This window comes from Toxorhynchites rutilus, chromosome 2 (genome assembly GCF_029784135.1).
Source record: "Toxorhynchites rutilus septentrionalis strain SRP chromosome 2, ASM2978413v1, whole genome shotgun sequence".
NCBI lineage: Eukaryota > Metazoa > Arthropoda > Insecta > Diptera > Culicidae > Toxorhynchites > Toxorhynchites rutilus.
The window spans coordinates 78,110,056-78,126,749 of NC_073745.1; the positions used below are offsets into that span (position 1 = coordinate 78,110,056).

A 16,694-nucleotide genomic window follows, 5' to 3' on the forward strand; every position below is an offset into this window, starting at 1 on the left:
CAAATGAAGTAAAGTCTTCTAGAGATAATATGTATCAAGACCACTTGAAATTCTCCAGAATTTCAAGCAAAAGTCGCTTTGTTGTTGCATTTATTCTATATACTTGTGGATTTTCTGCGCAGTGACGATATCGTAACCTTTATCGTTTATCCGAGGTGCGATTATTGCTAGTTGAAAACTAAAAAACCCCGATACAAAAGTCTCCGTTGATTACTAAGAACAAAAGTGAACAAGTGACAACGATAAAAAAAGCGAGCAAATGACACGGAGACAAAAGCCGTACTTCTTTTGATTATATTACTGCCAATAGTTAAAATTTTATGGAAACAATATCTATAAAAAATTGACATACGCCATCATACTGAAATGTTTTCACATATTTCATAATGTCTTCACAAAATCAAATGTAAGTCAAATTTCTTCAAAATGAAGACATTTCTTCAAGCCTGACATCTCTGATTGGTACCCTTGCTGAAAGACATAATCCTACGTCGAAACAACAACAATTTTGACATATCGTTCCACCTGTCCTAATGACTTGGTCTCAGCTGTCGAAGAGAGATGTGATTCATTGAATTAAAGAAATAAACAGTATCAGTAGAAGAAAATAACGCATCGCAAAAATGTTTTCCATCGTCGATTTCTATGGCAAGCAAGCGAACTATAGTTGTGGTTACTGCAAACAACCCAAATCTTGCCAATCTCATGGTAGGCGAACGTTTCAGCGCTTCCTGTGAAAGCATCTGTGATGGTTTTGTTTATTATGAGCGATTGCATCAAAATTTTTCAGGAATGTGGGCCCACACAATGACGTGTCGAGACTACCAGGAACTGATTGACCGCGGCTGGCGGCGGTCGGGCTGCTACTGCTACAAGCCGGAAATGAACACGACCTGTTGTCCTTCGTACACGATCAAGTGCGATGCCATCCACTTCCACCTGAACAAGTCCCACAAGAAGATCATTAAGCGTATGAATAAGTTTCTGAAGGATGGCATCAAAGGGAAGGAGCGTTTCAGCGAGAGCGATTGTAATTTGGGTGCAGGCAGTGAAGGAGAGTGTGGAGATTTAGAAATGGGTGAAATTTCACGAAATCCACGCAGGGAGATCAATTCGAGCGAGTTCGAATCGATATCGAAAAAGGAGGAACCAATAGATGCAGTAGATGGCTTGTGTGTAACGAAGAGGGCAACCGCGAACAGTGACTCTAATTTATCTATTCAATCTTCTCCGGGGAACCCAAATCCCCGTAAGAAGGCTAAACTATTAAGAATTGAGAGGAAGCGAGAAAAATTGATTAAGAACGGCATTTCTTCTGACGAGATAGAGCAAAATATGCGAGCAGCGAAAGGAAAAAATGTCGAGAAAAGATTGGAGGATTTTCTAGATGAGGCTCCCAAACAGGAGGAAGAGGCTGCTCATCGTTTGAAGGTGAATCGGTTTATGTGACTAGTATTTATCGAATAAATTTAATTGGCATGTACAATTTACAGGTAAAACTAGTTCCATCGAGTGAAGGAGCCACCGATGTTTCATTCGCTCTTTACTGTTCGTATCAAATGGTGATTCATGAGGATCCGCCAGCGAAGCTTACAATGGATCGCTACAAGCGTTTCCTAGTCAAATCTCCATTTAAGGTGATTACAGCAGTTACTGTTAATGTATTTTCTTTTCTTTTTCGATGTTTCCGTTCTTCCCTGAAAACAAACCCAAACTAAGATCGTTACGATTTGCACCGCTAGTGACGAGTTCAAGCGAACCCTCAACATCTCTTATGCCTTGTACAAAAAGTATCAGATCGATGTGCACAACGATCCGCCTCGATCGGTGGCCGATTTTCAGGATTTCTTGGTCAAGTCACCCCTCAAGGTACGACTAGAGTCCGCTGGAGGCGATTACCGTGTTTCTTCCCTTTTTGTCGTTTGGTTTTTCTTTGTGTGTTCCGGGTTCACCTTTCTAAGAAAATTTCATATGTTTCATTTGTTTTAGCTATGTGCTAATATTTGTATGTTTTTAGTTTGTTGGTGAACAAAGCGCTACCAGCTGTGGCTTCGGATCGTTCCATCAGCAATACTGGCTCGATGATCGACTCATTGCAGTCGGAGTGATTGATGTGCTGCCCAAATGCGTGAGCTCGGTTTATTTTTTCTACGATCCTGAGTATCGGTTTCTTTCATTAGGAACATATGGATCGTTGAGGTGAGTGATGCGTGCAATTCCAAATGAAATCGAACTAAAAATGCCGATTTTCAAAACTTATATTTTTGATTTGGATTCGAACCAAAGTTTGTATTCCGTTTGGGTTTAAGGAAATATGAGTTTTCCACAACATTTGGGATTTTTTTGACTCAAATGTAACTTTTGAAAAGGGCGTATCGATTATAGTAAGTGAAATCATTGTCAATTTATATCTCCTACCGAAATAGTATCTTAGAAAGAGTTATAGAGTATTGATGTTAAAACATGAAAAAAAATACACTGAGAAAAAAAAGTACTTTTTTAAATTTTAATTTGCAATATCTAAAATATATATTTTTAATTTTTTAAATTTTTTTTATATGAAATAGGAGCCATGTAGAAAATTTTAGAAAATTTTATTGATAACTGTACAGCACACCCAAAATCTCTCCGACCAAAGCTCAAATCGATAAGTTTACAATTTTTCCACAAATTTTAACTTCTATAGCTCAGCAGCTGGACTTCGACATAATCAAGGATGATGGTATATGTTTGTCCTTTTTAATCTACATGTTATTCAGCACCGTATTACCGTATTCAAATGCACTCTAGGACCCTTCAGATATACTGGTATTGAATGCAATTGAAATACTTTCACCCTCTAAGAACAATAAGGTTAAATCTGAGACTATTGAAAATTGCTTCAGGGAAGCCGAACTTTCCTCCAATGATGATGGTGATATTTCGATGGCATAATTAATGCGTCGTGAGATGTCGACATCAGCCGACAGTACAGTACCGTTCGATTGATCAACGTCCTTTAATGATTAGTGCTAAAAGTACTAAAACGTGATTTGCTGTGATCTGATGCCAGATATCGATATACTGGAAAGTGTTGAAAAAGCTGAGAAAATCGGTGAAGATATTAATCCTATCGAATTGGAGAATATTCAGGAAGGTTCAGATGATTGCGTTGAAATTACATCTTCGAACGTTAAATCCAACCTGAAGAATATGTCCGGAATATTGAAATCAACCGAAAATGTTCCTGTGAAACTATTCGAACATTTCTTTGTGATTGAACAGTTCCTGCGTGATCGTTACAATTTAGTTTGAGTAACATACTCAATCGATATTTTCTTCGTTAACCATAATCTTATACAGGACGGACTCGATTGTATACAGACTCGATTATATTTGATTCGATTATATACAATTTTGGACTCGATTATATACAGTTTGAAAAAAAAGTGTTTTTTTTATAATTCAAATATGACTTATTTCAAGAAAAAATGTAGTCTTTCAATGTTAAAGTGAAATTTAAGTGGCTTTTATAAGTACAATGGGTTAAAAATCGAGATTTTTGAAGATTTTGCTTGAATTTTCACTAGGAATTGTTTATATTGGTATTGCAGCGAAAATAAGAGCGATAGATGGATGTCAAAGAACAAATTGTAGAGTGGTTAGAGAGCTTTAACCTGATTGATAGAAACAATCATGTTTGCATGCTTTGTAGGATAAAATTTATAATTACACATTAAAAATTACTAACGTTTAAATTTTCAACTTCCAAAATGTTATTTAAATCCACTAATTTAGATGTTCCACTACTATATCATGTACTGAATTTTCTCATCTTTCAAATGAAAGGAACAGAATCGGCTTACGTAGCGTACTTTTCAATGTAGAGCCAGTTTGAGGCAACAGAATCTGAAACAAAAAAAAAAGTTCTATAACTCTGTCATTCGAATGCGTAGGAGGATTTTTTTTCGTAAAATATAACCGTCTTTCACTTTCGAGAGATTCTGGAGAATTTTTTTTTTCATCTGAGAAAGGTGTTTCCTGTTTTTAAGAGGATGAATTAAAAATTCAAATTCATACCATAATTGAGACACTTACCCTAATATAATATATTTGCAATTTATGACATTAAAAAAAATTATGAAAAAATGCTTATATCTCGATACCTCCTTAACTCGATGGTCCCCTTGTATATCGAGTTGGGGAGAGTTAACTGTAAATGTATTTTTTAATTTTTTCATATTAAATAGAAGTCATGTAGAAAATTTAAAAAATGAGCCCAAGATAGTAATACTGTTTTTGACCGAATCGAAATCGTACCATCGAATGATCGAATTTTTATGAATTTTCTAAACCTCGAATTTTTGTATGTTAACAATAATTTTTGACCACAAATTATGAATTCTGATGTGATTTAAAACAAAAAAGCTCTTCATCAATCTCCTTCTAACTGCAGCCATTTTCGAGATTTAAAAAAAGGATGGGTTATATCGATGACATAACCGCATAGTTAACGTGGGACTACCTTAGCTTAGTAATCATATGTTTGAATTGATTAAATTTTTGATTGGATGAAACAATTTCTGAATTCAATTGAATTCAAAATATTTGCTTTGTGAGTTGAAAGATTGAACAAATGCCATGTAGGCTCTAAGAGGGGGCTGCCATACAAATGAAGCATAAATTTCTGCATAACTCAAGAACTAATCAAGCAAATGGCGCCAAACTTGGCATGTGTGGATTTTTGTGTACGAGAAATGTTTCTTTGATGGTTTGACATTCCTCCCTCCTCTGAAAGCCATATACCAACCATATTGACAACTAAACACGACAATTGAAAGTTTTCGGAAATACTGAAGAAAAATAGGAAAATTTCGAAAATCGCATTCCCAAATGTTCTACAATTACTTCGTTATAAGCGTTTTTAGTCCATTTGATGTTTGCGCTAACGAAATTGATCTTTGTTCGAAGGTGGAAGTTGATTTTCAGGGGAAAAAACGCACTGCTATATCTTTAAACTATATAAACAAAAATGAATCGCCAAATGTGTTGGTAAGTGCAAAACACGGGAACAGAATAGTTCGATTTGAGAAGTCTTCATTTTATTATATTTTCTGTATCAAACATGTATTCCATGTAACGGAGGAACATGTTATTTGCAAGTTGTTGAAGAAACTTGAGCGAGAATTGTGTCTGAAAATAAATTTATATTATAATGACGAGTTTTGGTACAAAACCAGGAAATTTATAGTAAAAGAAAAATGTAAAGGGTCTATTAGAAGATCAATCAATGAATAGTTCTGCGATTGAATCCACAAACGTTCGCTTAGTAAGGAAACGTAAATGTTTGAAAGTATTTATATCCATTTTGGGGCTACAAATTTGTGGCTAAAAATGATTGTTAACATGCAAAAATTGGACGTTTCGAAAATTCATAAAAATTCGATGTTCCACAAATATCGTAAAAAATTGTTTTACCATATTGTACACATTTTTTTAAATTTTCTACATGACTTCTATTTTATATGAAAAAATTAAAAAAATAATAATTAAAAATATGTATTTTAGATATTGCAAATATTTTTTTCAGTGTATATTTTTTCACGTTTGGACATCAATGCTCTATAACTCTTTCTAAGACACTATTTCGATAGGACTCATAGTTTTTGAGATATAAATTATCAAAGATTTCTCTTACTAAAATCGATACGCCCTTTTCAAAAGTTACACTTGAGTCAAAAAATTCCCGAATGCTGTGGAAAACTCATGTTTCCTCCAACCCTAACGGAATACAAACTTTCGTTCGAATAAAAAAACTCATGTTTTGTCATTCGTCGATTTCATTTGGAGTTGCTCATGACTAATAAAGAACTAGAAATGCATAATGCATAAGATGTGTATTTTCTTGCAGAGAGCTGGCGTTTACCCGTAAATTATACCAGCAATCGGAAAGCATTTCAAACTACTATATGGGCTTTTACATCCACTCGTGTCCGAAGATGCGATATAAGAGTAATCTCTCTCCATCTTATTTGCTATGTCCCGAAGCATACACATGGCATCCGCTGGATCGTAAAGTTTCCGATAAACTTGATAAGGACCGATACTCACGGTTGAACGAGGACTCTCTGGAGGAGGACTGCGACAGTGTCAGCTCCGATGATCTCATGAACGTATTAGTATTGCATGGTACTTCGTACATGCGCTATTCATCGTATATGGTAAGACTGGGGAATGATTTGATGTTTCTATAGCGATCTCATTTTGTTTTCACATAACCCAGGAATCGGAAGAACTATCAGAACCGGATGAGTGCGTTCTCACCTATGCGAAACTGGTAGGCAAAAGTTGTGCCACGCGCATGTTACTCTACGTTGCGTAGATGTGGGAGGCGAACGGAATGCAGCTTTTGCAGCGATTTTTTCACTTAAAATTACTCTCACCAAACTTTCTAGATAGCTTCTCGTTGTGTGTTCCTTATATTTATTGTTGCAAAAAATGAATAAATAAGTTGACTTGTTGCATTCGGATTTATAGTTCAATTCAAAAATGAGAAGGATAACTGATTGAGCGTTTATTTTGGCTTATCTAAAATAAATATTTTTTCTATACGGGATTTATCTTGAAATACTTATAACGGTTAAGCGGATTTGAAGTTACCATCTTCAACGGCACTATCTCTGTTGTATGTCGCTACCTTAGCTTGCTCTTGAGGTTTTTTCACGATTTCGTTCCATTTCTGCACTTTTCCAGACCCAAAAACGATGAATATTATACCGGATATGACGTAGATTCCCGCGCTTATCAGAAAGACGTTCCTCCACTCTTCCATTGTGTTCTGTAAATAATATTTTGTGCTGTGAATATTATGTCCGTAATTTATGTGCAATTTTATTGTACAATCTGATGGAATTATTTCATTATGATCAGGAACGATGAAACGAATTTCGGAGGTGGTCCGTTTAAACTGCAGAGTTAGTGGGGCGAAAGTAATCTCTTCCGATGAATGGAGTTTCGGAGTTTTGTTCCCTACCCTCTGTTGTAAGTAGTCATTGTGCATGCGCTTGTGATCGCCGTAATGAAATCATTTCAATGTAGCCCCTGAACACTGGACCGAGAATAAGTTGTTATATGAGTCATTACCAAGCACGAAGGTTATTCATTGGACCAAATTTCCCTTAAATCCTACGTTCATTGGGCCTTCTACAAAAATGCATCGACGCCCTTATCGATTGATTCGCCGCAACTATGGCGAAAATAGTCTAGCAACTGCGCTGGATTTTTTTTATCCCATTTATTTATTTAAGGCTCATTAGCATTTTAGCTGTAACAGAGCCAAATTTGAATCGAGTACATGTCACATGGTTATCATATATCTATAACTAGCACATTACACAGTTGCCATTCGCCAGTATTCCTTCTATACCATTACATATGGTACATTCACACAGTAGCCATTTAGGCGTAAGAGTAGTATTCTTTCTGCTCTTCCATTATCCAGTTGGACCACCGGACAGCGGAGACAGGTGAATGATCATTGTTGAGTTATTTATAGAACAGCAGCCCGATGTGTCTTGCAGAGCAGAGCAGTTGTATGGATGAATCGATCTTATTTCGACCGTGGATCGATCTCCATCGCTGATGATTGTTGCGTGGACGTAGCTATTCTGTAACAACACAAAGATGGTCAATGAGGGTCCTGAGTTTTGAACTCACGATCGATCGCTTACTAAGCGAACGCGCAACCAATGTGGCTACGGAGACCCCCCAACTGCGCTGGATGCTTCGTTCGAACTGCCAGCTTCACCCCGGAGTGAAATAGTAGGACATCGTGAGGCACTTCGTGTCCGCTGGATGAAGCCGATACAACATTTACAACGTCGTCTCCCTTCTGGAGAAAGGCGAGAGCATCGAATGGAAGCCAGGTCCCGACTGAAGAGGAGAACAAGGTGGCCTCATCGTTCCGCGCCTTGGGCCGCTTGGACCGACCAAACGGAGCAACAGCTGACCAAAAATGAACAAATGGCGGAAGAGTCAGTGGAGGCTGGCCTGGTCTGAGCAGCAGAACAATCAATGATGAAAAATGACGAGACTTAACTGACGCTGGACAACAACGACTGGCAGGGGTCCGGATACTTTACGTCGCCCACCAAGGAGGTAAGCGATGACGTCAAATATATTTTCCATACGAAGTTCCCAAGAATGTCCTTCTATGGCTGACGATCAGCGAAAAGAGAATGTCAGAGTCGCTATTCTTTTTTCTCGGGGCTTGCGGTGAACGTACTGAGTGTCTGCCGGAAGTTGCCGCCTTGATCGAGAAGTATCACGTCATAGAGAATGTGGTCTTTTGAGTGGACCTGGCCTCGGCCAAAAGATCAGTGGAAGAGATGGACCGGTCGAAGATAAACGATGAATCGAAGACCGCCAACCCTCTCAACGCCTCCTTCGACTGATACGAGTAGAACATTTCAGGCGAACACAAAACGGAGGATCTACTGTAATAATTCCGTGTCCAAAACGGAGGAACAGCTGATCACCAAGCACCATGGCTAAGACTAACTGCTGTGAGGCTGCCCAACACAGCTCCAACAACGAGTCGAGATTATTAAAATTTACTACCGAAATTCGGAGTCAATGGCCTCTTTAAGACTTTAACTTTAAGAGCGCTACGTCCACTTTATAGTCGTCATAATCGTCCTACCAGATCAACAATTGAGCGTCTAGTGGAAAATTTTGAATCCACAGGCACAGTACAAAATGTTCCCGTGCCAGTAAGACAAAGAAGTGCCCGTAGGATCGAGAATATTGCTGCCGCTAGCGCATCAATTGAGGAAGACCAAAATCAGTCTTTCACACGTCGTTCTCAAGCGTTGGACATTTCTGTGACGTCGTTGTGGCGAATTTTGCGAAAAGATCTTGGCCTACATCCTAATAAGATCAAATTGACGCAAGAACTGAAGCCGCTTGACCAACAAAAGCGTCGTATGTTCGTGAATTGGGCTGAGCAACAACATGAAAATGATCCGGATTTTCATCGAAAAATCATCTTCAGCGATGAGGGTCACTTCTGGCTGAATGGCTTCGCCAAAAAGCAAAATATGCGTTATTGGTCAGGCAGCAATTGACATGTACACCTTGAGTCACCATTGCATCCTCAAAAAATCTGGATTTGTGCGGTTTATAGTCCGGCGGAGTCATTGGGTCGTACTTCTTCCGTGATGATCAAGACCGGCACGTTACTGTGAATGGGAATCGCTACCGCTCAATGATAAACGAATATTTTTGGCCCGAATTAGATGATATGGACTTGGACAATATGTGGTTTCAACAGGACGGCGCCACAAGCCACACAGCGAGTTTAACAATCGATTTAGAAGAATTAAGAAGAAGAATTATTGAAAACCAAGTTTGGTGAGCGTGTTGTCTCACGAAATGTTAGACTATTTCCTGTGGGGCTACGTCAAGTCTCTGGTCTATGCCAACAAGTCAGCGACGATTGATGAACTTCGTACGAATATCGAACGTGAAATTGCAGCAGTATCGGCCAATTTATGCCAGAAACCCGTCGAAAATTGGGTTCGGCGTCTGGACTTCTGCAAGCGTGCCCGTGATGGCCATGCAAAAGAAATCGAGTACCATACATAATGGTATCAAATGTACTTTCACATGCATAAAGAATTTCATGAATATCCAAAACCGTATTTGTTTTATTTAAAACAATTTTTTTGAAGCGCTCTTATTCGAAAACCTTTCATATACCGGGAATTTATGATTTTAAATTTTACCGCTGATTTTTTTCCTACGTGAGGTACTACTGTGAGTGGTCTTAATGTCAATTTTGAACGCTATCATACAGTGTCGAACAAAAGTATAAGAACACTGCTCAAGCAAAAAAAAAGTAACAAAACTTAAAGATTTTTTTTTAATGTGAAAAACATTGAAAATAAATTAAATTGCACGTATTTTACAGTTGCAGTATCGATACCATAAACATCAATCACAATTTCAACGGCCTGGCTTGCATTTTCGCATTTATAAAATAAAAAATGTAAAATGTACCGAATTTTCTCTTTGTTGACTTCCATTGTTAACACCCTGTAACTCACAACCGAATGGAAAAAAACAAAAAACAACAAAATATGATCGACATTACGCTAGATATTGATCATGAAAGCCAGCCAACGAGAAAATAATGGATAACTTTTTCTCCTACCTAATATAAAATTATATTCAGATACAATTCAAGTAAATGATTATTTTAGCACATGAAATAACAAAGTTTTCATTCACATTGAACACTTTTTTGATACGGAGAAGCTAAATTTCATTTATAATTTCTATTTGAAAAGTGTTCATTCTGCTTGAACCCCCATTATTATCTTTGTCGGTTCACTAACTCGTAAAATGAAGTTCAAAGACGTGCCGTCCATATCGTTTTCACCTTGAAGTGTATACGGGTTTAAGGCCCATTATGAATTTTTACTTATGAACTAGCTAAAATACAAGCTTGAATAAATAAAACTTGTTTTTCAATCATAAAAAATGAGAAAAATTTTGTTCAACCTTGAGGAAAGATTTTTGCATTTTTTATGGGACAAACTGTACGTCCAAGGATGCGAAGAAGCATTCAGATTTTTAGTATTGAATTCCAAAAGAACTGGAAGTTCTTGGGTTTGAATGTATGGTACTGTGTAACGGGTGATGTTAAGTATAACAGTTCGGCTGAGAAGTTCATAAGGATGACGTCTCGATGGCGCCTCTTGCAAAAATCTATTTGACTATCACAAAGCACCATCTCTCAATGGATATGTGTCAAAATTTGACAGCAATCGGTCGATTGGTTCGTGAGTTACAGCATTGAGAGTGAAGCAACTTTTGTTATTATTAAAAAATCAATCAATGAAAACGATGGCAAAATTGCATGAATTGGGCTCCGAATTGCTTCCGCATCTACCGTATTCTCCAGATCCGACCCCCATCGACAATTTTCTGTTCGCAAACCTGAAGAGAATACTCGCTGGCGAAAAATTGAGGACCGATGATGAAGTGATTACCGAAACTAAGGCCTTTAGAGGAAAAACCGAAAGAGTACTAAAAAAATGGTATCGGAAAGTTGCAACTTCGCTAGAATCGCTGTATCGCCCTCGAAAGCAATTATGTTGAATAATAAAATTGAATTTTACAAAAAAAATAAATAGTTTTACTGTGTTACCTTATAAACTTTTTAGCCGAATTGTTAGTTGTGAGAATGAATATAAATAAGTTTTGTGGCGACGAAATGAGCACCTGTGGTTTTCAGATTATATTTTAGGGTGAGTTTGTGAGCTTAATGCTTAATAAAATTTTACCAACCTTTTCTGCCGTGAAATATGCTACCAACATCGGCGCTAGAAACCCGGCCGTAGTCCCTAAGAAATTCATGAATCCATAAAGCGTAGCAGCAAAATTGGGCGAGAGATCCTGAGCGTTGACCAGATTGGTGATGGTCGACGAACCATTGAAGCCCAAACACGCCACAATACAAGCAACGCATACGAGTGGATCTTGGGCGATGAATGGAAGTAGAAATAGCAAAACTCCCGGGATGAGATGAGCTGTGGAGTTTAAGCTTAGTAAATGATTCCGTTTTCATCGTAAGCAGTACTTACAGAACAAACAGAAAGATTTTCTGACGGCGGTTGTGCTCATGATGTCCTTCTGTCGAATCAAATCACCTATGTACCCGAAGAAAAATCCGGAGATCATCCGTGCGAGATATGGCAGACTCGAGAGGAAGCCTGCATTCGAAAGCTTAAATCCAAGCACCTCATTCATGAATTTAGGGGCTTGCGTTATGAAAAAGTTCATACCCCAGAAATTACCATAATGTAGTATTAACAGTGCCAGATAAGGTAGCGAAGTAAACACCTTACCAAACGGTGGCCAAGACTTTGTCTTGCTTACTGTATTGCCGAATGTACTTCCTAAGAATTGTTTCTCGGCAACTGTTATAGTCTTATGTTGGTCGGGAGAGTCTTCGATCAACAGCCACCAAATGACAGCAATCGCCAGAACGAACAGCGCTGGAATGTAAAATGCATACACCCAACCGAACTGTTCGGTTAGAATACCGGCTATAGGCCATGTGATAACCGTGCCGAATGTGCTTCCACCGGAAATGCAGGCTACCACTTTTCCGCGTTCGTTTGGTGGAATCCATCGGGCAATTAGGTTGTGTATGGCAGGGTACACGAATCCCGCTAGCAGTCCAATGAGAGCCCGCGAAACGATTACGTACCAAGCATCGAAGCTAGCGAATACTGGCGTTAACGCCGTTATGATGGCACTGGCTACGAACGAGAGAGTTAGCAGGAACTTTGGTCCGTAACGTTCGGCTAACAGACCAGCTGGTAGCGATGTAAACAGATATCCGTAGAAATACGCTCCCAGGATTCTTCCTTGGGTGTTCTGATCCCACTCGTATCGCGGGCCGAAGTTTTGAAGTTGTTTCTTAACTTCTTCCGCACTACTTTCGTTGGATGCGGCGAAGGTTGTTGAGCTAAATTCAAATGATAAGATTCCACTGGAATCGCTGGAATTACTGCTGGCAAGTGCTGTTGTTGTTTGTTTAATGTAGGAGTTGTTCGTTGTTGGTTTTACCATAGCAAGAAGATTGATGGACATGTTGACACGAAGCATAAATGATGTTAGGCAGGCGACGAAGATCATGATGGCCACAATTAGACGCTTCGGGATGGTGCCTGTAGGAAGATAAGTTGGTGAAGAGGTTAAACGGTGGATTTAGTAGCAGAAATTGTTCATATTCATAACGACAAACAATATATTTACATATTACTAGTTGACCCGCAAAACGTTTTTCTGCCATATAAAGTATGTCTATTGAACATTTTGGGTGTTCAATGAAAGATATATGATGTATTGTAAACGTGTTTGAATGTTTCAACGATCTATAAAATTAATCGAATGTGATCAGCAAAACAGAACGAATGAAAACATTCGAGCGAAAAGGTGTATAATGTTTCTTTATTCAATCTATTTCATTAATGTAACTGATATGTTTGATCTAATAAAAGTTAAGCGTAAGGCGAAAAAGTAATATATTTTTGTCGTGAAGTAGAAAAATGAAATGAAGAAAATCAATATCGATTTCGTTCGATTGTTGTCTCGGTGAAAAATACGCGCTTGCCGTTTTCAAGATGGACGGTTAGATTTAAAACTGTTCATAAATGGGAACAACGATACGTCAGACAACTTCATTGGAGCTGATGTACCTGTCTATTTTGTAGCACTTTTTGTCGCTTTCATCCAATAGAGTATTCACATCGGTATTCTGAATTTAAAATACAGACGTATTGCATCCATATTCACGGACTTGCAAAAGTATTTTATGTTTTACATCGAATTGCAAAACTCAACATTAATATGAACATTGAGTGTTTTGCTCATCTGAGGCGAATATGGTACTGCCCAACGATTGCCAGATTCAATGTTTGCATTATTGATTCCTGTGGATGATGGCAGTATTTCTTCGTTGATATATTGGACCTTAGGGTACGCTAATGACCCATGTACTTATTACATCGTCCATTAAAGGCATTAAAAGTTCAGATCCACGCCTGAACCATGTTTGTGGTAACAATATCGAACAGTTACCCATATCCCAGAATCCGATTGGTTTGAAACTCGACTTCACGATTCGATCAAAATCACCTTGTAGTTCCATCAAAACTTCATCTGTAATATAAAGTCGCCACCAAACACGATTTTGGTTCAAGATTTTCCCCACTTGCAGAGAATGTATTACTTTTATACATAGAACACATTTGATATGTAGAGCTAATTTTTCTTTTCAAATTTTCACGTGTATATTCCACCCGAAAATCCATAACCGTTTTCGCTATGTCGAATTGTATGGCAAGGTTGACACATTTGCACAACGCGATTGGTATTGAGTCAAACGGATTACAGAACGTAAAATTGCAATCCGTTCGGGTAATTCTGACTCGATCGGATTTCAGAATACGGGTTAGTAGTTGATCAGAAGATAGATCTGGAATGTCTAAGGAAATTACATTATCGATATCCTCAGGGCATATCGATTTTGTCGACTAACCAAACTAAAATGTGTGTATGAGATGATGCTCGTGTTTTCCATTCAACCGAATACATCCAGCATTATATGGGACCGAACCCGACATGACTTAAGTTTTTGTTTGAACACACGCTTTTTACCTTCTCGCATATGCCGATCATAAATTGTTGGGACAGCTCCCGAAATCGTAGAATGGCGTTGTCCTGATCTGATTCTATATGATACATATTAAACTATTCAAAATGAGAAATGATGTGGGGTCTCGTTGTTTAATGTTTATGCAATATCCGTTTTGTCCCTTCAGAACAGCTGGGGGATTTGCCTTGTAAGAGACCCTTCTGACGTGTATTATACTCACAGATGTTCCAGAGTTAGTTACTTAGAATACATTCAAGCCGTATTGCTAGGCATAGAAATCTCAACCAAGTGCTACTAAAAATGATTCAGGTAATACGACGATGATAAGACGAACGTTGGGTACGTTAGTGCTATTGAAGAAGAACATTGAGAGAGTTCTATGAACGATGTGCTTTAACGATGAATTCCAGATTATTGTTTTGACGTAGGATTACGTCTTTCAGGAACATATGGGGGTACAAATTGAAAATCGAAAATCGAGCACATCGTGAAAATTGTCCAATTTCAAACGCTTATTGCTCAGTCATTTCATGATGGATTGATGAAACTTTTGCGTCAATCGATTTCGGCATTCCATAACAATTTTTTGTATTGAAGAAAATAATACATATCATGAAACTAACTATCGAACAATTGAAAAATCCAACCCCTATCCTAACGGAAATACCCTCTTCTGATTGGTCGAAGTTGACGACACATGCGGTGGCTCCCTAACAGAGCAGCCTAGGTGAAATCGGCATTGCAAATACATGAAAGAAGGGGGACCTTTTGCTCCCACCGAAATATGTTCCCTAACAGAGACTTGATGTCCAAGCTGCCTGGGGAAAATCGACATTGCAAATATATGCAAGTCGGGGGCATTTTTCTATTGCAAGTAAAGTGAGTGATACGTGATTAATTCTAGCAAATAAAATTTAGATTTGGAACTTTAATGTTGGTTGCTTCTTGAAATTTCATATCAATGACCGATCGTGTATTGTAAAAGATTTAGCACAAGTGTAATTGTAAAATTAAATGGTAACAGTTGTGTTAAAAATGACTTGATATATAAAAACGATTTATTTCAATTTTCATAAATAAAAACCAAGGTGTGTTCCCGCTCGGGAACACCCTAGGAAAGTTTATACAGCGAGAAAAATTGGAAAAGTGAAGAAGTATTAGAAAAAGTGATTTCCTATATGCTCTATATATATAGTATTAGGTGTTGTTAGTCCAACTGAAATTCGCATTGGGTTGAATAAACACTCAGAAAGTAAAAATTATAAAAGAAAATTAGCTTTTCCATTTCAAATATGTTTTCCTTTTATTAAAGTAACATGTAACATGATGAGAAAAATTGATAATTGTGTTTGGTATTGGTAATTATTTTGTATTACATTGGTGGGTTTTTTTTTCTTTATTCATACATTACACAGGAGGCATCTCATCTAGGATCACAGAGGCCGGTTTTCATCATATCTCGTTCCACTTCGGCATCTTTTATCTGATACGCACCATCCAACGACTGTTTACCATCCCTCTACCATCATCACTCGGTAAACATTGGTGGAGTGAACAAACAATACCGAAAACCCAAACAAAACGGTCCTTTACAGGGCCACCAAATCGTTATCAAAGAGTTTAACGATGTAATGTTTCAAACATATCCAAAATCAACAGATAGCCTAACGGAATCCTACGTCAACTTTGCGGTCGTGTCTCGGACACAACCCTCCTGTGACTTTTTCCTTGGAATCACAATTTCTCGCGTCAATGTGCAGTCGCCATCTGTGATTCTAGCAACTCTTGCACATTGAATTTACACACGTGCTCTCCAGTAGGTGTTTTATCAGGATTGATGACAATAGTGTGATTGTCATTTTGTAAACAGATCAAGTGTGATTTGAAGTATTTCAATAATTCGTTGTGCTCATTCAGAAATACTTTCAGCTCGTCGGCGATATGCCTGGCTTCAGACGAACTGAGGTTACTAGCGAATGTGTGGTCGATGTAGCGGGCGTAGCGCCATCTGTCATTCAACAACATAAATAAATTCGTTCTGTTAGAAAAACGAAAGACGGTTTAATTATTTGAATATTGTTTGTACAAAAATACTAAAATCACAATAAAAAAATGGTATGGTGGTTTGAATTTGTGGTTATATAAATTATTTGAAGACAAATTTAAGAAAAAAACGTTCAGATATTTTTCTGCATAGGGCCACCCTAATCGGTATCAAATATATATACTAAATAGCAAACACAAAAAATGTGCAACACGTCGTTAGCTAGTTCTAGCAGAACTGCTCCAGCGACCAGCGACTGGACATGAAGATCTAGCAGATAATCCGTGATAATTTTTCTTAGATGAAGGACATCAAAAATACTGAGATAAGCTAAATAATAACATTATTAAATTATATTAAACACTTTGAAAGAACATAAACAAATGAGTCTCAGGCCTTAGGGGCGTGACCTCAACAGTGCCTGGAGCTTTAGGGTTCGAT

The 16,694-nt window shown here is 37.9% G+C and overlaps 2 protein-coding genes across 16 annotated transcripts in view; one reads left to right on the forward strand and one right to left on the reverse strand.

Annotated features, from left to right (window-relative positions):
• Window positions 1-548: 548 nt before the first annotated feature.
• On the forward strand, window positions 549-6,491 carry LOC129767796 (arginyl-tRNA--protein transferase 1). 2 transcript variants are annotated; one of them, XM_055768997.1, is made up of 6 exons: window positions 549-708; window positions 791-1,431; window positions 1,494-1,637; window positions 2,018-2,199; window positions 5,891-6,200; window positions 6,263-6,491. In XM_055768997.1, the coding sequence occupies exons 1-6, from the start codon at window positions 624-626 to the stop codon at window positions 6,359-6,361; spliced, it is 1,461 nt and encodes a 486-aa protein (XP_055624972.1). In that variant the 5' UTR covers window positions 549-623; the 3' UTR covers window positions 6,362-6,491. The 2 variants fall into 2 exon arrangements, with proteins under 2 accessions (XP_055624972.1, XP_055624971.1); XM_055768996.1 differs by lacking the exon at window positions 1,494-1,637 and adding an exon at window positions 1,720-1,869.
• Window positions 6,492-6,529: 38 nt separating this feature from the next.
• Window positions 6,530-16,694, reverse strand: part of LOC129767369 (sialin-like) — a 34,637-nt gene continuing 24,472 nt past the window's right edge. For all 14 annotated transcript variants that reach the window (XM_055768169.1, XM_055768164.1, XM_055768160.1 and 11 more), the window contains 3 exons: window positions 11,628-12,719; window positions 11,332-11,573; window positions 6,530-6,817 (listed from right to left, as the gene is read on the reverse strand). In XM_055768169.1, the coding sequence (XP_055624144.1) occupies window positions 6,620-6,817; window positions 11,332-11,573; window positions 11,628-12,719 (1,532 nt within the window). In that variant the 3' untranslated portion in view covers window positions 6,530-6,619. The remainder of the gene's footprint in view (window positions 6,818-11,331; window positions 11,574-11,627; window positions 12,720-16,694) is intronic.